Source organism: Oncorhynchus gorbuscha, linkage group LG21, assembly GCF_021184085.1.
Source record: "Oncorhynchus gorbuscha isolate QuinsamMale2020 ecotype Even-year linkage group LG21, OgorEven_v1.0, whole genome shotgun sequence".
Lineage (NCBI taxonomy): Eukaryota > Metazoa > Chordata > Actinopteri > Salmoniformes > Salmonidae > Oncorhynchus > Oncorhynchus gorbuscha.
In genome coordinates, this window is record NC_060193.1 from 16,806,995 (window position 1) to 16,831,386 (window position 24,392).

Genomic DNA, 24,392 nt, shown 5'->3' on the forward strand with positions numbered 1-24,392 from the left:
ATGTCACACACACACACACACAGGGAGAGGGATGTCACACACACAGAGAGGGATAGAGGGATGTCACACACACACAGGGATAGAGGGATGTCACACATACACAGAGGGATAGAGGGATGTCACACACGCAGAGAGGGGAGGGATAGGGATAGGATGTCACACACACACACAGGGATAGAGGGATGTCACACACACACAGGGATAGGATGTCACACACACAGAGAGGGAGAGGGATGTCACAGAGATAGAGGGATGTCACACACACAGAGGGATGTCACACACACAGGGATAGAGGGATGTCACACACACAGGGATAGAGGGATGTCACACACACAGAGAGAGGGATGTCACACACACAGGGATAGAGGGATGTCACACACACAGAGAGAGGGATGTCACACACACAGGGATAGAGGGATGTCACACACACAGAGAGAGGGATAGAGGGATGTCACACACACACAGAGAGAGGGATAGAGGGATGTCACACACACAGAGAGAGGGATAGAGGGATGTCACACACACAGAGAGAGGGATAGAGGGATGTCACACACACACAGAGAGAGGGATAGAGGGATGTCACACACACACAGAGAGAGGGATAGAGGGATGTCACACACACACAGGGATAGAGGGATGTCACACACACACAGAGAGAGGGATGTCACACACACAGGGATAGAGGGATGTCACACACACAGAGAGAGGGATGTCACACACACAGGGATAGAGGGATGTCACACACATAGAGAGAGGGATGTCACACACAGAGAGAGAGAGAGAGAGGGATGTCACACACACACAGGGATAGAGGGATGTCACACACATAGAGAGAGGGATGTCACACACACAGAGAGAGGGATAGAGGGATGTCACACACACAGAGAGAGGGATAGAGGGATGTCACACACACAGAGAGAGGGATAGAGGGATGTCACACACACAGGGAGAGAGATGTCACACACACAGGGAGAGAGATGTCACACACACAGGGAGAGAGATGTCACACACACAGGGAGAGAGATGGACACAGAGAGGGATGTCACACACACAGGGAGAGAGATGTCACACACAGGGAGAGAGATGTCACACACACAGGGAGGGATGTCACACACACAGGGAGAGAGATGTCACACACACAGGGAGAGGGATGTCACACACACACAGGGAGAGAGATGTCACACACACAGGGAGAGATGTCACACACACAGAGATAGAGGGATGTCACATACACACAGGGATAGAGGGATGTCACACACACAGGGAGAGAGATGTCACATACACACAGAGATAGAGGGATGTCACACACACACAGAGAGGGGGATAGAGGGATGTCACACACACACAGAGATAGAGGGATGCCACACACACACAAGGATAGAGGGATGTCACACACACAGAGAGGGATAGAGGGATGTCACACACACAGAGAGGGATAGAGGGATGTCACACACTCACAGGATAGAGATAGGGATAGAGGGATGTCACACAAGGGATAGAGGGACACACACAGAGAGGGATAGAGGGATGTCACACACACAGAGAGGGATAGAGGGTCACACACACAGAGAGGGAGAGGGATGTCACACACACAGAGAGGGATAGAGGGATGTCACACACACAGGGATAGAGGGATGTCACACACACAGGGATAGAGGGATGTCACACACACAGGGATAGAGGGATGTCACACACACAGAGAGAGGGATGTCACACACACAGGGATAGAGGGATGTCACACACACAGGGATAGAGGGATGGACAGGGAGAGGGATGTCACACACACAGAGAGAGGGATGTCACACACACAGGGATAGAGGGATGTCACACACACAGAGAGAGGGATCACACACACAGGGATAGAGGGATGTCACACACACAGAGAGAGGGATAGAGGGATGTCACACACACACAGGGATAGAGGGATGTCACACACACAGAGAGGGATAGAGGGATGTCACACACACAGAGAGGGATAGAGGGATGTCACACACACACAGAGAGAGGGATAGAGGGATGTCACACACACAGAGGAGGGATAGAGGGATGTCACACACACACAGGGATAGAGGGATGTCACACACACAGGGAGAGAGGGATGTCACACACACATGGATAGAGGGATGTCACACACACAGAGAGAGGGATGTCACAGGGATAGAGGGATGTCACACACAGGGAGGGATGTCACACACACAGGGAGAGAGGGATGTCACACAGGGATAGAGGGATGTCACACATAGAGAGAGGGATGTCACACACACAGAGAGGGAGAGGGATGTCACACACACAGGGATAGAGGGATGTCACACACACACAGGAGAGAGGGATGTCACACACACAGAGATGTCACACACACAGGGAGAGAGATGTCACACACACAGGGAGAGAGATGTCACACACACAGGGAGGATGTCACACACACAGGGAGAGAGATGTCACACACACAGGGAGAGAGATGTCACACACACAGGGAGAGAGATGTCACACACACAGGGAGAGAGATGTCACACACACAGGGATGTCACACACACACAGGGAGAGAGAGATGTCACACACACAGAGGGATGTCACACACACAGAGGGATGTCACACACACAGGGATGTCACACACACACAGAGATGTCACACACACACAGAGGGATAGAGGGATGTCACACACACAGAGAGGGATATAGGGATGTCACACACACAGGGATATAGGGATGTCACATACACACAGGGATAGAGGGATGTCACACACACAGGGAGGGAGAGGGATGTCACACACACAGGGATAGAGGGATGTACACACACAGAGCAGGATAGAGGGACACACACAGGGATGAGGGATGTCACACACACAGATGTCACACACACAGGGAGAGAGATGTCACACACACAGGGAGAGACACACACAGGGATAGAGAGATGTCACACACACACAGATGTCACACACACAGAGAGAGAGATGTCACAAACACAGGGAGAGAGATGTCACACACACAGGGAGAGATGTCACACACACAGGGAGAGATGTCACACACACAGGGAGATGTCACACACACAGGGAGAGGGATGTCACACACACAGGGAGGGATGTCACACACACAGAGGATGTCACACACAGGGAGAGAGATGGGATAGAGGGATGTCACACACACAGAGGGATGTCACACACACAGGGAGAGAGATGTCACATACACACAGAGATAGAGGGACACACACACAGGGATAGAGGGATGTCACACACACAGAGAGGGATAGAGGGGATGTCACACACACAGAGAGGGATAGAGGGATGTCACAGAGAGGGATAGAGGGATGTCACACACACAGAGAGGGATAGAGGGATGTATAGAGGGACACACACACAGGGATAGAGGGATGTCACACACAGAGGGAGAGGGATGTCACACACAGAGAGGGATAGAGGGATCACACACACAGAGGGATAGAGGGATGTCACACACAGGGATAGAGGGATGTCACACACACACAGGGATAGAGGGATGTCACACACACAGAGAGGGATAGAGGGATGTCACACACACAGAGATAGAGGGATGTCACACACACAGGGATAGAGGGATGTCACACACACAGGGGGATGTCACACACACAGAGAGAGGGATCACACACACAGGGATAGAGGGATGTCACACACACAGAGAGGGATGTCACACACACAGGGATAGAGGGATGTCACACACACAGAGAGAGGGATAGAGGGATGTCACACACACACAGAGAGAGGGATAGAGGGATGTTACACACACAGAGCAGGATAGAGGGATGTCACACACACACACAGAGCGGGATAGAGGGATGTCACACACACAGGGAGAGAGATGTCACACACACAGAGAGGGATGTCACACACACAGGGAGAGGGATGTCACACACACAGAGAGGGACAGGGATAGAGGGATGTCAGGGATGTCACACACACAGGGAGAGAGGGATGTCACACACACAGGGATAGAGGGATGTCACACACACAGAGAGAGATGTCACACACACAGAGGGATGTCACACACACAGAGAGGGATAGAGGGATGTCACACACACAGAGAGAGAGAGGGATGTCACACACACAGGGAGAGAGATGTCACACACACAGGGAGAGAGATGTCACACACACAGGGAGAGAGATGTCACACACACAGGGAGAGAGATGTCACACACACAGGGAGAGAGATGTCACACACACAGGGAGAGGGATGTCACACACACAGGGAGAGAGATGTCACACACAGGGAGAGAGATGTCACACACACAGAGATGTCACACACACAGAGGGATGTCACATACACACAGGGATAGAGGGATGTCACACACACAGAGGGATGTCACATACACACAGAGATAGAGGGATGTCACACACACACAGAGAGGGGGATAGAGGGATGTCACACACACACAGAGATAGAGGGATGTCACACACACACAGAGAGAGGGATAGAGGGATGTCACACACACAGAGAGAGGGATAGAGGGATGTCACACACACACAGAGGGATGTCACACATGCAGAGAGGGAGAGGGATGTCACACACACAGAGAGGGATAGAGGGATGTCACACACACAGAGAGGGATAGAGGGATGTCACACACACACAGAGGGATAGAGGGATGTCACACACACAGGGAGGAGTCACACACACAGGGATAGAGGGATGTCACACACAGAGATAGAGGGATGTCACACACAGGGATAGAGGGATGTCACACACACAGAGGGATGAGGGATAGAGGGATGTCACACACACACACAGGATAGGGATCACACACACAGAGAGAGGGATGTCACACACACAGAGGGATAGAGGGATGTCACACACACAGAGAGGGATAGAGGGATGTCACACACACACAGAGGGATAGAGGGATGAGGGATAGAGGGATGTCACACACACAGGTATAGAGGGATGCCACACACACACAGGGATAGAGGGATGTCACACACACACAGAGAGAGAGGATGTCACACACACAGGGATAGAGGGATGTCACACACACAGAGAGAGGGATGTCACACACACAGGGATAGAGGGATGTCACACACACAGAGAGGGATGTCACACACAGAGGATAGAGGGATGTCACACACACAGAGAGGATGAGGGAGAGGGATGTCACACACACAGAGAGGGATAGAGAGGATGTCACACACACAGGAGAGAGATGTCACACACACAGGGAGAGAGATGGATAGAGGGATGTCACACACAGAGAGATGGATAGAGGGATGTCACACACACAGAGGGACAGAGGGATGTCACACACACACAGAGATAGAGGGATGTCACACACAGAGAGGGATAGAGGGATGTCACACACACAGGGAGAGAGGGATAGAGGGATGTCACACACACAGAGAGAGGGATAGAGGGATGTCACACACACAGAGAGAGGGATAGAGGGATGAGGGATGTCACATACACACAGGGATAAAGGGATGTCACACACAGAGAGAGAGGGATAGAGGGATGTCACACACACAGAGAGAGAGGGATAGAGGGATGTTACACACACAGAGCAGGATAGAGGGATGTCACACACACACACAGAGCGGGATAGAGGGATGTCACACACACAGGGAGAGAGATGTCACACACACAGGGAGAGAGATGTCACACACACAGGGAGAGAGATGTCACACACACAGGGAGAGAGATGTCACACACACAGGAGAGAGGGATGTCACACACACAGGGAGAGAGGGATAGAGGGATGTCACACACACATGTCACACACACAGGGAGAGATGTCACACACACAGGGAGAGGGATGTCACACACACACAGGAGAGGATCACACACAGGGAGGGATGTCACACACACAGAGATAGAGGGATAGAGGGATGATGTCACACACACAGGAGAGAGGATACACACAGAGATAGGGATGTCACACACACACAGAGAGGGGGATAGAGGGATGTCACACACACACAGAGATAGAGGGATGCCACACACACACAAGGATAGAGGGATGTCACACACACAGAGAGGGATAGAGGGATGTCACACACACAGAGAGGGATAGAGGGATGTCACACACTCACAGGTATAGAGGGATGCCACACACACACACACACACACAAGGATAGAGGGATGTCACACATGCAGAGAGGGATAGAGGGATGTCACACACGCAGAGAGGGATAGAGGGATGCCACACACACAGAGAGGGATAGAGGGATGTCACACACACAGAGAGGGATAGAGGGATGTCACACACACACAGGGATAGAGGAATGTCACACACACAGAGAGGGATAGAGGGATGTCACACACACAGAGATAGAGGGATGTCACACACACAGGGATAGAGGGATGTCACACACACAGAGAGAGGGATGTCACACACACAGGGATAGAGGGATGTCACACACACAGAGAGAGGGATGTCACACACACAGGGATAGAGGGATGTCACACACACAGAGGGATGTCACACACACAGGGATAGAGGGATGTCACACACACAGAGAGAGGGATAGAGGGATGTCACACACACAGAGAGAGGGATAGAGGGATGTCACACACACAGAGAGAGGGATAGAGGGATGTCACACACACACAGAGAGAGGGATAGAGGGATGTCACACACACAGAGAGAGGGATAGAGGGATGTCACACACACAGAGAGAGGGATAGAGGGATGTCACACACACACAGGGATAGAGGGATGTCACACACACACAGAGAGAGGGATGTCACACACACAGGGATAGAGGGATGTCACACACACAGAGAGAGGGATGTCACACACACAGGGATAGAGGGATGTCACACACATAGAGAGAGGGATGTCACACACACAGAGAGAGAGAGAGAGAGAGAGAGAGAGAGGGATGTCACACACACACAGGGATAGAGGGATGTCACACACACAGAGAGAGGGATAGAGGGATGTCACACACACAGAGAGAGGGATAGAGGGATGTCACACACACAGAGAGAGGGATAGAGGGATGTCACACACACAGAGAGGGATAGAGGGATGTCACACACACACAGAGGGATAGACGGATGTCACACACACAGAGGGATAGAGGGATGTCACACACACAGAGAGGGATAGAGGGATGTCACACACACAGAGAGGGATAGAGGGATGTCACACACACAGAGAGGGATAGAGGGATGTCACACAAACAGAGAGAGGGATATAGAGATGTCACACACACAGAGAGGGATAGAGGGATGTCACACACACAGAGAGGGATAGAGGGATGTCACACACACAGAGAGGGATAGAGGGATGTCACACACACAGAGAGGGATAGAGGGATGTCACACACACAGAGGGATAGAGGGATGTCACACACACAGAGAGGGATAGAGGGATGTCACACACACAGAGAGAGGGATAGAGGGATGTCACACACACAGAGAGAGGGATAGAGGGATGTCACACACACAGAGAGAGGGATAGAGGGATGTCACACACACACAGAGAGGGATAGAGGGATGTCACACACACACAGAGAGGGATAGAGGGATGTTACACACAGAAGGTATTAGTAGAGCTGTGTGTATAAGGGATTCTGACAAGTTGATGTTTGAAAACAGGAGTTATGTATCTCTCTAATACGTCCTCAGTGCTCCTCCTCCCAGGGTTTTACTAAGATAAGGATCAGATCCGCTCTCTAAGTCTCTGCTCTCTCTGTGTCATCTGTCTGTCTGCCGGTCAGTCTGTCTCTTTCTCACTCTCCATCATCTGTCTGTCTGCCGGTCGGTCTGTCTCTCTCTCTCTCTCTGTCATCTGTCTGTCTGTCTGCCGGTCTATCTGTCTCTTTCTCTCCCTCTGTCATCTGTCTGTCTGTCTGCCGGTCGGTCTGTCTCTTTCTCTCTCTCAGTCATCTGTCTGTCTGCCGGTCGGTCTGTCTCTTTCTCCTTCTCTGTCATCTGTCTGTCTGTCTGCCGGTCGGTCTGTCTCTTTCTCTCTCTGTCATCTGTCTGTCTGCCGGTCAGTCTGTCTGTCTCTTTTTCATCTGTCTGTCTGCCGGTCGGTCTGTCTCTTTCTCTATCATCTGTCTGTCTGCCGGTCGGTCTGTCTCTTTCTCCCCCTCTATCATCTGTCTGTCTGCCGGTCGGTCTGTCTCTCTCTCTCTCTCTGTCATCTGTCTGCCGGTCGGTCTGTCTCTTTCTCTCTCTCTGTCATCTGTCTGTCTGCTGGTCAGTCTGTCTTTCTATCGGTCTGTCTGTCTCTTTCTCTCTTTCTCTCTCTCTCTCGTGCAAATCCATGGTCAGTACAGCACAGATTAGAATAGATTACCTCTTGTTTCTGTTAGTATTTAACCTGGTATTTATCTTGCATTAAATTCTGCAAAACCACTGTGTTGGAAGGTTAGACACAGTCATGGCAGACCTGCATGTCACTACAGCCATTATCAACACAACACACATGCACACATTTACTGTCCTTCACTTATTGTATTTGACTTACTGTACCACACTTACTGTGACTCACTTACTGTACCACACTTACTGTACCTCACTTACTGTACCTCACTTACTGTACCACACTTACTGTACCACACTTACTGTACCACACTTACTGTACCACACTTACTGTACCACACTTACTGTACCACTTACTGTACCTCACTTACTGTACCTCACTTACTGTACCTCACTTACTGTACCTCACTTACTGTACCTCACTTACTGTACCTCACTTACTGTACCTCACTTACTGTACCTCACTTACTGTACTTCACTTACTGTACTTCACACACAAGTCTCTAAAACAAACATGGTTGTGGGTGTTTTCCAGCAGCTCATCAGCCTACCTAACTGTGCATGTTTAGCAAGCTTTGCTGCCTTGATAGATCAAAATATATAAAAATATTTGGTCACTCACAGCTGCTAGCTCTGACCAGCTTGTGTCCAAAGCTCCACATGAACTAGTGGGATTCCATTCATTATGTAACTTATCCCTCTACTATTTGTCCCAGGGCCAGAATAAACCAGTTTTAAACAGCCCCTTCCACCATTAAATCATGGTTTTCCCTGGATGGGCATTAGAGAACAATAGAGTGATACAATGCAATATGTCAATGAAATAAGGCCTGGTGACGGTGGACCCATGGTTGGTACCAGGTGGGATGGGAACAGTTTTGATGGGAACAGTGTGATTCTATATGCAAACGTGTATCATTGACCAAAATTCAACCTGTTTTCATCGTTGCTATAAAGTAATAATACCAATGTTGAATTAACATGGAAACTACGTTGACTCAACATCTTTATGCCAAGGCCTCAGAGTCAAGTGACAGATTAATATACCTGTCATTATTTACATAAGTGAAAAGATAAACCCTTACTAACTTAAGTATTTGGTGGAAAATGTTTGTATTTTTGGTCTAAATGATAATTTCAGTCGGAGTCAAAGGTCATTTCAGTCAACCATTTCAGTAAAAATCATTTCTGCACAAGTAATTTCCGTAAAAGTGCATTCCGTTAAAAGTCATTTCAGTGAAAGTATTTTCACTAAACGTGGTTTCAGTAAAGGTCATTTCAGTTCTGGTGATTGAAGCGTTGTACTCCAGGGTAGCCCTCACCTAGAAGACATTCCTTTCTCACATTGTGGAATGTAGCTTATCTACAACCAAATTCAAATGAAAAGAAATGAATGGTGCTAACGAAGACAGTCTCGATGTGAAAGACAGTCATTAGACCCCGTTTGGGGTGCATCTGAAATGGCACCCAATTCCCAATATAGTGCAACAATTTAAACCAGAGCCCTGTGCATGAGTAGGGTCCTGCTGTATAGGGAAAATACACTAAGTGTACAAAACATTAAGGAACACCTGCTCTTTCCATGACATAGACTGACCAGGTGAATCCAGGTGAAAGCTATGATTCCTTATTGATGTGACCTGTTAAATCCACTCCAATCAGTGTAGATGAAGGTGAGGAGACAGGCTGAAGAAAGATTTGTAGGCCTTGAGACAATTGAGACATGTGTGCCATTCAGAGGGTGATTGAGCAAGAGTGCCTTTGAACCGGGTATGGTAGTAGGTGCCAGGCGCACAGGTTTGAGTGTGTCAAGAACTGCAAAGCTGCTGGGTTTTTCATGTTCAACAGTTTCCTTTGTGTATCAACAATGACCCACCACCCAAAGGATATCCAGCCAACTTGGCAAAACTGTGGGAAGCATTGGAGTCAACATGGGCCAGTATCCCTGTGGAACGCTTTTCGACACCTTGTAGAGTAGATGCAGCAACGACATTAGGCTGTTCTGAGGGCAAAGGGGTGTGCAACTCAATATTAGGAAGGTGTTCCTAATGTTTTGTACACTCAGCGTAGGTTGCCATTTCTGCGCATTCCCAGACTAAAGGCGTTTCTCAAGCAAACTGAAAATGTAGCCTACTCTGTGGACTGATGGACAGAATAACGGAATTGAAAATGTATTAATATTGTAAGAGATTACGAGTGCATGGGATGAAAGTGCTCCAAATTGTATGGAGGTATTAACCGAGGGTCAATCCAAAATGTACTTTTAAGCTTTTATGTAAAACAAGGAGTCCGAGAAACCAATTGGAGAAAACACAAGCAAGAACAATCGGGTTGCACAGTCAAAGAACCATCCCGAAATGCAATGTGAGTGTTTCTTCTTTAGCTGAGTAAATCATTTTAGCAGTGAACAGGAAGAGAAGTTAGTGACAGTGACAATAGTAACACAATTACGCTGCCTTTAGGGATGTATTTCCTGATATAATATGAACATTATCCCTCCTTGGAGCAGTTAAGCCTGCTAGAACAGACATCCCCAAGAAAACTCCATAGCGTGCGAGGCTCCCCGCCGCGTTACATGGGAAGGGGGAGCCACCTGCTGGGCTCTGGGGAGAGGCGAGATGTTGCCTGAATGAGGGAGGGGTTGGACTTTACAGGTTATTCACCCAATTCAAATAGTTTATAGGTTCGCGTTTTCGTCATGGATCGTGTTCTGGAGGCAGCTCTGCAGTGGTCACTAGCTGGCACAGCCACAAAGTAATAACTGATTTTTAAAATATCTGATTTTAAACCTAACCACACTGATAAGCATAATGCCTAACTCTAAACTTAAATGTTTAAAAAATAAATAAAAAACATTTTTGTTTTTAAGAATATTTACAATATAGACCATTTTGACTTTGCAGCTGGTCCATCTAGCAGAAATCGCTCACGGAGCGGACAAGACTCAAGGACAAGACTCAAGGACAAGACTCAAGGACAAGACTCAAGGACAAGACTCAAGGACAAGACTCAAGGACAAGACTCAAGGACAAGACTTCTCCCAATAAACGTCAACTTGCAAATAGTTCGCTTTCATGTTGCTCTTGGAAGGCTTTTACGCACAACTGGCCTGGAAACTTTGTTTTAACTGGGAAACGGTTTAGGTAGCCCGAAGCATATTCAGACACCTCATTGAATAATTTGTCTTAGTACAAGTTGAACAGCAAAACACGCAGACTATTTTATATATTTTCTGTCTTTTTTGATTAAATGAAACTGTTAAAAAGTATTTCCCGTATGTATGTTGTTGAGCAAATGTAGCCTATGCCTCATTGCCTGGGCAATTTTGATACGTGACCAAACTAATTCGAGTTACACCTGGGTCAACGACCATATCCTCAAACACATGGTGCTTAGGAATCCGCGCAAATGTCTTTAACGAACTTCGGAACAATAAACGATTTACATGACTGACGTCATATTATAAGAGCGCAATATCACAAGTTAGGCTATATCTGTTTGTGTGCATACGTTGCCCCCCCCCCTTAATAAACTTACTAAACTTATTGTAAAATATATATATTTTTGGGTCCAATATTGTCGCGACTTCGATATTTCGTGTTAGTCAACTATAATAGGCTAGTGAATATAAATGGGCTTACAATGTCAAAATGTAGCAATATCTTACAGCATGGAAGGATTTTGGGTTAAATGACACATTATTAGGTGTTATTATGACGTTATTGGATGCGCTAAGGTTTAAGCTACGAGCCTATTCCATGTATTGAATGTAATTCGTATTAGGCTTGATCTCTTTAAATGATCAAATTAAGTATAGCATTTGATGACTTCAATCACTTCTTTTTGAATCGAAAGAAATCGACAAGAGATGTCATAGCAATGGAATGGGCATTTAAAAATATCATTGAGTGATGAACATGTTGATATAAACATTCTTCACAGTGGCCAAACCATCCATGACATAGTCCCACCTCTTATTTTGTTTTGGCCTAACTGCAAAAAGATGATTTGTGATGCCCTTGGTTTGAAGTTTACTGTGATAAAATTAGATATAAGATTGCCATAGTTGTCTTTTTAATGAACTTGATGTGTCTTTTCCTCGCATGGTTGTTTGTGTGGCTATAGCAAATTGGACATGGTCGACAATGGTGGTAGGTGAACCTTCTTCCTTTCAATATGAGGCTGCATGGAGATAGACAATAAAACAAAATGTTGTAGATAGAATGTAGGCCTCTAGATATTTCATATTGTGAAATAAACTTGACTTTGAATGGAAATATTTGAACGAGGGCGTCACTGGATGAATACGAATGAGTTTGGCTAAACGTACTCAGAAATCAGAGTACATTTTTTTCCCAACGAGCACTTTGGTTATCACCGCCTCCTTGAAATGGAAAATGCTAATTAAATCGTGTTTCTGACCATCAAAGTTCAATTTAGCCTTGAGTTAAGATGAGTTCGTATTGTATTCCTAAAAGCTTTCCACGCTAAATCCTGCATTTCACGAAAGCTCTCTCACAACGAAGAAGCAATGGGAATGGTTTCAAACCACACATATAGGCCACTGTACGTTGCGTAAGTGGACCTGAAAATCAAATAACCATATGGCTCCTTTGAAAGCCTTGATGCAAAAACTCAGAAATATACTAATAATAATGTGTTAAACTTCTATAGCGATTCATAGAATCTCAGAAGCACTTCAAGAGCAGAGGTCAACCAATAGAGGCCACGTCTTTCAATGATACGGCTAATAGCTGTGGCTGCATCTCAAAAGTATTGGCTTGCTTTCCTCGTCTCGTCTCCTTTCCCTCATTGTCATTGATCTGTCTGTATAAGGGCAGGACAAATGCGCTGGAGAATAGTCCATTTATCAGATATGTGTAATAGTACACCTAAGTGTAGGCTAATTGTTCTGTTGTTGCTGTATCTATATAGTGTAGGCTAATTGTTCTGTTGTTGCTGTATCTACATAGTGTAGGCTAATTGTTATGTTGTTGCTGTATCTACATAGTGTAGGCTAATTGTTATGTTGTTGCTGTATCTACATAGTGTAGGCTAATTGTTATGTTGTTGCTGTATCTACATAGTGTAGGCTAATTGTTCTGTTGTTGCTGTATCTACATAGTGTAGGCTAATTGTTCTGTTGTTGCTGTATCTACATAGTGTAGGCTAATTGTTCTGTTGTTGCTGTATCTACATAGTGTAGGCTAATTGTTCTGTTGTTGCTGTATCTACATAGTGTAGGCTAATTGTTCTGTTGTTGCTGTATCTACATAGTGTAGGCTAATTGTTCTGTTGTTGCTGTATCTATATAGTGTAGGCTAATTGTTCTGTTGTTGCTGTATCTACATAGTGTAGGCTAATTGTTCTGTTGTTGCTGTATCTACATAGTGTAGGCTAATTGTTCTGTTGTTGCTGTATCTACATAGTGTAGGCTAATTGTTCTGTTGTTGCTGTATCTACATAGTGTAGGCTAATTGTTCTGTTGTTGCTGTATCTACATAGTGTAGGCTAATTGTTCTGTTGTTGCTGTATCTACATAGTGTAGGCTAATTGTTCTGTTGTTGCTGTATCTACATAGTGTAGGCTAATTGTTACATGTTGTTGCTGTATCTACATAGTGTAGGCTAATTGTTCTGTATCTACATAGTGTAGGCTAATTGTTCTGTTGTTGCTGTATCTACATAGTGTAGGCTAATTGTTTGTATTATAGTGTGCTAATTGCTGTATCTACATAGTGTAGGCTAATTGTTCTGTTGTTGCTGTATCTACATAGTGTAGGCTAATTGTTCTGTTGTTGCTGTATCTACATAGTGTAGGCTAATTGTTCTGTATCTACATAGTGTAGGCTAATTGTTCTGTATCTACATAGTGTAGGCTAATTGTTCTGTATCTACATAGTGTAGTATCTACATAGTGTAGGTTAATTGTTCTGTTGTTGCTGTATCTACATAGTGTAGGCTAATTGTTCTGTTGTTGCTGTATCTACATAGTGTAGGCTAATTGTTCTGTTGTTGTTCTGTATCTACATAGTGTAGGCTAATTGTTCTGTTGTTGCTGTATCTACATAGTGTAGGCTAATTGTTCTGTATCTACATAGTGTAGGCTAATTGTTCTGTTGTTGCTGTATCTACATAGTGTAGGCTAATTGTTCTGTATCTACATAGTGTAGGCTAATTGTTCTGTTGTTGCTGTATCTACATAGTGTAGGCTAATTGTTCTGTTGTTGCTGTATCTACATAGTGTAGGCTAATTGTTCTGTTGTTGCTGTATCTACATAGTGTAGGCTAATTGTTCTGTTGTTGCTGTATCTACATAGTGTAGGCTAATTGTTCTGTTGTTGCTGTATCTACATAGTGTAGGCTAATTGTTCTGTATCTACATAGTGTAGGCTAATTGTTCTGTTGTTGCTGTATCTACATAGTGTAGGCTAATTGTTCTGTTGTTGCTGTATCTACATAGTGTAGGCTAATTGTTCTGTATCTACATAGTGTAGGCTAATTGTTCTGTTGTTGCTGTATCTACATAGTGTAGGCTAATTGTTCTGTTGTTGCTGTATCTACATAGTGTAGGCTAATTGTTCTGTTGTTGCTGTATCTACATAGTGTAGGCTAATTGTTCTGTTGCTAATTGCTGTATCTACATAGTGTAGGCTAATTGTTCTGTTGTTGCTGTATCTACATAGTGTAGGCTAATTGTTCTGTATCTACATAGTGTAGGCTAATTGTTCTGTATCTACATAGTGTAGGCTAATTGTTCTGTATCTACATAGTGTAGGCTAATTGTTCTGTATCTACATAGTGTAGGCTAATTGTTCTGTATCTACATAGTGTAGGCTAATTGTTCTGTATCTACATAGTGTAGGCTAATTGTTCTATCTACATAGTGTAGGCTAATGTATCTACATAGTGTAGGCTAATTGTTCTGTATCTACATAGTGTAGGCTAATTGTTCTGTATCTACATAGTGTAGGCTAATTGTTCTGTATTCATAGTGTAGGCTAATTGTTCTGTATCTACATAGTGTAGGCTAATTGTTCTGTATCTACATAGTGTAGGCTAATTGTTCTGTATCTACATAGTGTAGGCTAATTGTTCTGTATCTACATAGTGTAGGCTAATTGTTCTGTATCTACATAGTGTAGGCTAATTGTTCTGTATCTACATAGTGTAGGCTAATTGTTCTGTATCTACATAGTGTAGGCTAATTGTTCTGTATCTACATAGTGTAGGCTAATTGTTCTGTATCTACATAGTGTAGGCTAATTGTTCTGTATCTACATAGTGTAGGCTAATTGTTCTGTATCTACATAGTGTAGGCTAATTGTTCTGTTGTTGCTGTATCTACATAGTGTAGGCTAATTGTTCTGTTGTTGCTGTATCTACATAGTGTAGGCCTACATACTGTATGTGGATCATGTATACATTCTTTGTTCATATATTCTGTCTGTATGTTCTGCTTATTGTAGTCAGCACTATTTCACCAGGTCAAGTTCCTGGCAGCATACATGTAAATGTACATGATGAATAAAGTTGATTCTGATTCTCATTGGTCCTAAATCGAGGGAGATGCCGTTGAACTAGAAATACTTGGTCTTGAATGGCCCTTTCGACAAACAGGCTGGGGCCTATAGCGTCTCTAGGAAGTGTTTTCATTCACACCAACCATTTTGACGATAATCAACCCTGTCACTCTCTCATTTTCAGGAATTAACGTACAGGCTACACATAGGTCTAGCCTACTAAATGTGTTGCGGAAATTAGAACTAGGCATGTAACTAGTTTAGTTCTATAGGCATAACTCGTATAATTACACCAGCGGCATAGTAATGCATTAGTTGACGGAAAACATATGAGGTTCTGGATCCTCCATGTTATCTATCATATTTTAGCTGCCAATCGTTGTTTTCTGTCACACCATGGTGTGGTTCTAAATGGAGGGAGATGCAGTCTTGGACAGACAAGTTGGGCCTATAGCATCTCTAGCAAGTGTTTTCATTCACACCAACCATTTGACGAAAATGAACCCTGTCACTCTCTCATTATCATGGATAAACGTATAGGCTGCACATTACGTTAGGTCTACTAAATATATTGCGGAAATGATAACTTACCGTGTAAATAGTTCAGCTCCTATAGGCACAACTCCCTTCAGAGACATAGTAAGGCATCAGTTGACAATTGAGGCCATGGATGTTTTCCATCATATTTTAGTTGCCATTTTGTCCTATTCTTTCACACCGTGTTTTCTGTCATTCGCTAGCATTGCTCTATCCTTCATTTGGAGGACACGGGCTATAGTATAGCCTACAACCATCCATCTTCCCCTTGTTACTGTTGTCTAGAGAAGTTTGTTTTATACAGCACACTGTATCGTTGCAAAAAAAAGTTTAAATAATATAAATATATTAACGTTATTGTTATTATTATAGAATTCTTACTGTAAAGCGCCGAGGGCGTGATGGTGTTTGGCTGATGGGGCTACTATGAATTCCCGCAAAGAAACGTCAGCACTGACAATAGGTTATGAACTCGTAGATAGGCCCCAAGAATGGAGCCACTGCGCAAATGCAAGGCTATATGATGATGACATGGAGTTTCCGAATAAGACATTGGTCGTGTCTTAGATGTAATAGGTCTACATCTCGTGCTTCTCCTCAGTACATACATTTAGTCTACATGACAAAAGTTAGGTATAAAATCATTCAGAGACATTATGCAATAGAATCACACTGAGCACACCACGTCATTCCAACTTGGATAATAGCGCAATATTTGTTTGAGAAGTTGATCAATGAGATTACCACCTATATTCACCCACTCAAAGTAACAGCCAAACGTTAGGAAATTCTACTATGTGCTATCACTAAAAGCAAATTCTACCATCTAAATTCTAAAACCACAACCAAATTCCAGTGGAAAAAACTGTCTGAATTTTTGGTTTAGTTGACACCCAAATGTCTATCAATGCGCTTTCAACCATTTAAAAAAGGCACAGCAAAGTTCAAATGGGAATACCATGTCAGATATTTTATTTATACAACAGATGCATGTGTTTTCACTCTGCTTCATCTAATAACAGCGACAAATGACCTGGATTGCAGTTGAGATTACATTAAAAGTACATGGTGCAAGTGATCAATACCGTTCGAGATTTGCCTCAGATTATTACAGCAATTTTGAAGATCTCTCCACAAACCTGCGATGACCTATGCATGCTATCTTGAACCTGCACGCGTTATATGATTACATAATAAGACATTTATAGTTACAGTAACCTCAAAACGTGGCCATGGATGTGTTCCTCATTTTAAGGTTGAATGTTATATTAGTTTCTTAAATAACCTTAATTGTGGGCTATTTACTCTATTGCAAAAGTAATATTGAATAGTTTTTGGTTGACGACGCAACCAAATATCAACATTTTCCACTGATTTAGTTTGGCTTTAATTACAGTTTAATTCCAGTCCACAAATTAATAATTGATATGTTGGAATCACATCGCTACCAAAAACAACAAAGTAGAACTAAATCAAATCAAACTTGAAATATCTCCTTCAAATGTTGATATTTTGTTGCGCTGAAAAAAGACAAATTCAATATTCAACTCGGCAAGTCAGTTAAGAACATATTCTTATTTACAATGACGGCCTTGATACGGTGAGTTAACTTGCCTTGTTCAGGGGCAGAACGACAGATATTTTACCTTGTCGTCTCAGGGATTCGATCCAGCAACAACCTTTCGGTTACTGATGACTGGCCCAACGCTCTAAACACTAGGCTACCTGCCGCACCAATATCACTAAATATCATTCCATTTGAAATCAACCAGAGCTTGAAACCCAAGGCCTATTGTATTGTCTATTCTTGTTGAATTATGGGTTGATTTAAAGCAATGATAAAGTATGGTCACATTTAATTTGCTCTGTTAAACCTACTCTTTGGAATAACTTCGATAAAAAACGAAATAGTTTCACGGTTGCTAAGTGGAGATCTTTTAACAATCATTCTCATGCCAGCACATTGGTAATAGTCAGTGACACATGGCATAGTGGGGCTTGGTTAAAAACCCTGGATGGGACACCAGAAGGTAGCTGTAGATAGATGAATTCAGTACTGCCCAGACAATTGTTTTTCTTCCTTCGGACATACCAAGATATGACATTGGTTTAAAAGTACAAATTCAAACATATGTTATACAAGGTTGTATGTTACAATTTGGTTTCCATGATGACAAAATCCTGTGGTTGAAATTTTACCCTAAAAAACCTGTTTATGTTGATTACTTTTTTCAACTCCAATGCATTTTCCAAGAAGATTCCACTTCACAATATGTTAACAAATGACATTAAAACAACGTTGATCCAACATGTTTGTGTCCAGTTGGATGTGACTGCACTGCACAGCGATTAGTTATAATGTATGATATAACCTCAGCCTAATAAGTTACCTTTATCAAACCAATAAGCACACCACCGTAGGGATAACAAAAAACATGTTATTTGAACTGGTAAAGAAACTATTTAAACATGAAACTCAAAATGTCTTTGGGTAAAATAAATGTAATCTAATATTTAAATATTTAGGCCTATACAAATTGGGACTCCTGAATGTACTTCCTATTTGTCTTCATTGTTAAAACAGGATATCAATCTATTATCCCCACGACTGAGGAAATACTGTCTGTCAAATGATGTCTGTTTCTTACCTGCGTCTCAGACAGGTTCAGCTGCCTCGCCAGCTCAGTGCGCTCTCGGCCGACTACATACTGGCAGCGCTGGAACTCGAGCTCGAGCCGGTAGAGCTGCTCTGCAGTGAAGGAGGTCCGCGTGCGTTTTGGCCTGTCGAGGTCGAGACCCTTTGGCAACACGATCTCCCGGATGGTACCCTTAGCATCTGTGGATAGTGCAGCCGGACAGTGTGAAATGTCACAATTACAAATAATATTCTTAGGCTACTTTGCTTAACATTACGATTGCATATGCTGTTGTACCAATGTCATAATTCTTTGGACAGACCAAGAAAATATAGTTAAACATTGTGCTCCTTTATGGTACAAATGTGTGCTTTCATATAAGTAGGGCCCACGCTATTTTAGAATAACCTTGAAGTGATCATTATTTTCAGTATGAGGAAATTGACGTGTAGTTTGCATGCTTGGGAATTATAGTGTAGGCTAGTCAAGTTACCAGGGAAAGAAATACAGAAAGGGCGTAAAATAGTATATATTGTAAGAATAACAATATCCGTAAATACAACTCAATGCACCAGATAACACCAGATAACCCGTTATGTTAAGGTTCTGATGCCTAAGAATAGTTTTCTCATACTTCCAACTGAGCGTAGGCTACATTAGGCTCATGGAACTGGAAGTAAGTTCAAATAATAAGAATTTTAAAAATCGGAATACCATTGTTGCATTGCAATATGTTTGGGGAATATTCCCAAAAAAGTAATAGCCAGAAGTTCGGAAAATTAGAGCTGAAAGAAACATCCCTATCACATTACTAAACTATACCTAATTTGACTAAATATTACGTGCACTGTCTGCCTCAGCGAGAGCGAATGTTTGGAGACCATGTTTTCAGAGTTCTATTTCAATTGTACTTTTGCATTTGCCATGCGTCCTAGAACCCTGGAGAATGTAGCCTAGGCTAGTTGATGCATCAATACACGTTTAATATAGCAATTTATGGGACAATATTACATTGTTTGGTTCAATACATACAACATCAGGAAATGCGTGTTTTTATATCAAATTAGGTCATATGCCAAGTCTTGCTAAGGGGAATATGCTATTAATCCAGTACCAAATAGCTGTTGAGTGCAAACCTAATTGTGCAACCCTATCTTGACAAGTTTAAAGTTGCTATAAGTCCAAACTGACTGTCAATGTAGATGGAATAGAAAAATCGATATTTTTAAACAAAAATGTAAACACGTTTTACGTAGTCACAATGGTCCCATGCATATCCTACAATCCGTCCTAAACAAGAGATGTCTTTAATACTTATCAGTCAGCCAATACTAGACATGGTTAAAACAACGAAACGCTCCTCAAGTAGGCTAGAAAGAGGGACGTGTTTTGACTGAAAACAATGAAATAATCTAGGACCACTGTCCAAACAAATGTGACTAATCAAACTAAATATATGATAATAAAATATATCAACCAAATGTTTTCTAAATCCCTCTAAATCCCTTGTTAAACAATTTCCAGTATTTTGAAATAATATCGTCTTTACAATAGATAGGCCCGCCTATAAGTGATATATACATCTGAAACATACATATAGCCTAACCCAGCTGGTTTCCCACAATAAAATATGACTGTCAAATGAGGTATAGCCCTGTAGCATTTCTGCCGTATAATGTTGCGCCTAAATCCATATCAATTCCCCAGCAAAACGTCCATCAAATTCTAGAAGCTTCAGAATTCTCAATTCCTTGACAGAATGGAACATAAACTAAATACATGGCTCTGGGCCTACTGCTTCGTGCGTAACCACCATTGGGTCTACTATCTGTTTCCTTTGTCATTGCAGTCACGTGAGTGGTATATATATATTTTGAGGCTACTTATATGGTTGCACCATTGATTACAGCCTATAGATTGTACAATTTATAGATATTTATGTATGACGTAGACTACCATCAGTGACTCCATATGTGTTGCCTAGACTGGAAATAGCATCTAGGCCTAGATGCAGCATGGTCTCGGGCACCATAGCCCATCTGCCATGGCATGCAAGCATGGTGTTAGCCAGAGCAACATGCAGAGATTCATTCTAACATTTCGAATATTTATGATTTCCAACTAATACATCACCCATTCATTCATAACACGATATATTAAAATCATCTCAATGTGAAACGTTACAGCAGGGCCTCTAAAACAGTTTGCACGCGCATCGAGACGTCGCAGGTCAGGCATGCTGACCTTTCGCTGACCCCGGGTTCTCACGAGGTATCCAGCGCATTCAATCGTCAGCTTTAAAAACATATAGTGACACCGGGGACTAAGGATTTCGCTTGGAATACAGCGCTCAGCTCGCCCTCGCCACTTCTAATCTAGCTCGGTCTGCCGCGGAGGTCGCTCCCTGCTACAATTACCGGCTTTCTATTCAGATTCACACCCACCAAGACACCGTTTCAAGGCCTGGTCATGAGCATTTAACTAAATGATGTAGAACTTTCCAGTAAGCAATGTATGATCATCATTGTTCAAATGAATGGGCCAGTTGCACATTTGGTGAAAATCAAATTGTGCACACAAAGGGGGGAAAGTTTAACTTTATTTTGTAAAGAGTGATATTGATATTGTCAGTGCCTACATGTCATGTTAGCCTGATATGTATCCCACATTGGTGTGAAAACTATCCGGGTAAGGGATATGGATATTATATTTTTGAAATTAGTGGTAAATTTGAAATTTTGAATAGCATAAGCTTAAATAAAAATGTGTTTTCTGTTCACTATGACTATTATTAAAATTAAAAATAAAACAATTTTAAAACTGTTGTTAAGAATAGTCTTCCCAAACATGTTTGCTACCTGTATTGTTTGGGGTTTGTTGACATCATAATGCATTTTACAGCCCTGCAAAGCAGCGCAAAGACATATGTCTATAAGCACTAAACAAAACTATAGAGATGCATATTCAATTCATTTAATTCTAAATTAGTCAGTCACATAGCCTAATTACTATCGATTACAAGGCATGTAAGTATAGCATTTTATATCATTTTGGTCACACTTTTGACATTGTGACATGTTTTAACAATTCACACTCCTGAAACTATTTTATAACGTTTTAAATATAAACATTTGAAAGGTAACTGGTATACACCAAATATGAAAAACCAATACTTTCCTTATAGATTTGCAGTTAATATTTGTTTTTAATTCTGGAAGACGCATGGCTCTGTGTTTGTTGTGCTTTGAGACGGGACGTTTGCTGAGGATGATGATTCTTGTCATAATTTACTACAAACTACTGAAGCACTATTGCCATCATGGCTGCATACAATTATAAGATCTGTCGATGTGCCATTGAGCAAGGCACTTATCCTAAGCAACTTACAGGAGCAATTAGGGTTAAGAGAGTCTATTTAATGACTAAAATGTAAAATATTTTGTTTCCCTGTCAACACGTTTTAAAATAGGTTGTAGGCCTTAAGATCCACAGAAATACATTTGATTCATTCTTAAAAATAACTATTTAGTTTTTAGTATTTTATTAGGATCCTCATCAGCTATTGCTGAAGCAGCAGAACCTCTTCCTGGGGTTAATTCTTTTCCTGGGGTCTATTGAGTGAGTCTACATATTTTGGAGAATTCCATGCAGAGGTGGCGTAGACCAAGGAAGGTGGTTCCCTTTCTTTAACAAAGAGGGCGTGGACAATTTAGATGATTTCTTATCCCGTTTTTGATAACAATACCTTAACTCAAACAAAGGCAACAACATGACCACGAGTAAACACACACTAAGACATAAGCATGATGGTTTGTGTTTCAAAAATATTTTGTTTGCCAATGATTACTGAATCATTTGTTGGCTCATATAGTACAAAGCAAGTACTGCTATTATTATGGGATCCTATAATGTATATTATGATACTGATTATTATTATATAAATTGGGATTGATAATAGATAGTATTGATGTAAATACATGTGATGAAGTTTGAATAGTTGAGCAGTTAAAAAGAATCTAACCTGGTGTCAGAATATATGGCTATATTTTAATGTTGAATTATATTAGACATATATAGTATTATATCTTCATCTGAATATGAGAATACCTTCAGATTTTATTTACAATAAATCACTTCAACTGTTGGTTTATTTGTAAGCGTAAAAGTAGTATAGTAGTAGCAGTCTCGTAGTAGTTGTTATCGAAGTAGTGTAATATTAGTTCATTGCAATAGAGGTATAGATGTAAATGTATCCTTCTAAAAAAAATTATAGCCTAGTAATAAGTTAATTTTATGAAAATTCTCAAATCTTAACAATTGTGAACATCTGGGTTTGTGCAGAAACCTTTGCAGAAAATCTGTGCTCTCTTTCTGCAACTCATCTTTCTAGATGTACATTTTCTCAACAACAACAAAAAAGAGAATATGTTACTAACCTCGAACTAAAATCCTCTGGCAGTAGTCTGGGTCCACGGGGTCTAGTTTATCATGTCCGTCTTCACTGGAGGAGGTGGGGGTTGACGCCGATGTACCCGCGGTATCGGTTGTACTCTGCACCGGCGACCTGCTCCCAAGTTCGGTATGGCATTTGTCCATCCGGTCACCGTACAGAGAGTTGGATCCACGGTGGTGGTGGTGGTGGTGGTGGTTGCGGTCCTCTGCGATCCCATCGCCCATAGTCGTAGCTTGATCGAACATCGATTCCAATATTGGTGTATAGATCTCCTGTATTCTTCACTTCGTTCTTGGGCAGTTATTTCTATTCTTGAACTTGTTTCCCTCCTTTGCAATAGTTATATTCAGATATGCTGGGGGAGACTACACCACAAAGTAGATCCAGCTCGGCTACAAACCAGAACCAGCCTCGCGGTTCTGCGACGGACACGAGCTGCCCTGCAAGTGTCTCGGCATGTTTCAGCAATATCCTGCGGGTCGAAGTAGAGAAGAGAGATGGTGGATGTGGTGAGAAGGAGGGGGCCCTATGGACAAGCCAGATAGCGAGCCTCCTCAGCTATAGATACGCGCTAAACCCAAAATGCATGTTGTACGTATACAATGAGTGTAGCCTACAAGAGGCGACCAGATCTATGACCAAAGAAACTGGGAGGTGCTATACTTGTTCACCCACGTAAGAAATGAACTGAAAGACAATCGGGTAACCACCAGCATGATCTATCTTAGTCTCTGCAAAGCCAGTCAGTTCACTCTGCATCCAAGAAAGGAACCTTTTCTCCAACCATGCACCCCAGAGCATGGGCTTGAAATCAGTTACTTTACCCCCGTTTGACTTGCTGGTTTCGGCGGCGCTGTGGTGGCATGGTCACGGCTATTGGATTGTTGGTGGTCTGCTCGGGGTCTTCTGCATTTGGAGATCGCAATAATGTCTGTGTAGAAAACGTTGAGGAGCGGGTGTTCAAATGGGGGAAAGGGTCACATAAGGTAAAACGAACCATATAAGGCATG

The 24,392-nt window shown here is 42.8% G+C and overlaps 1 protein-coding gene across 1 annotated transcript in view; it reads right to left on the reverse strand.

Moving 5' to 3' along the window:
• Positions 1 to 23,998, reverse strand: part of LOC124008720 (ventral anterior homeobox 2-like) — a 45,450-nt gene extending 21,452 nt beyond the window's left edge. Inside the window, exons 1-2 of the mRNA XM_046320232.1 lie at positions 23,366 to 23,998; positions 18,942 to 19,129 (exon numbers count right to left, since the gene is read on the reverse strand). Of these exons, the coding sequence (XP_046176188.1) occupies positions 18,942 to 19,129; positions 23,366 to 23,627 (450 nt within the window). The 5' untranslated portion in view covers positions 23,628 to 23,998. The remainder of the gene's footprint in view (positions 1 to 18,941; positions 19,130 to 23,365) is intronic.
• Between the last annotated feature and the right edge of the window lie 394 nt (positions 23,999 to 24,392).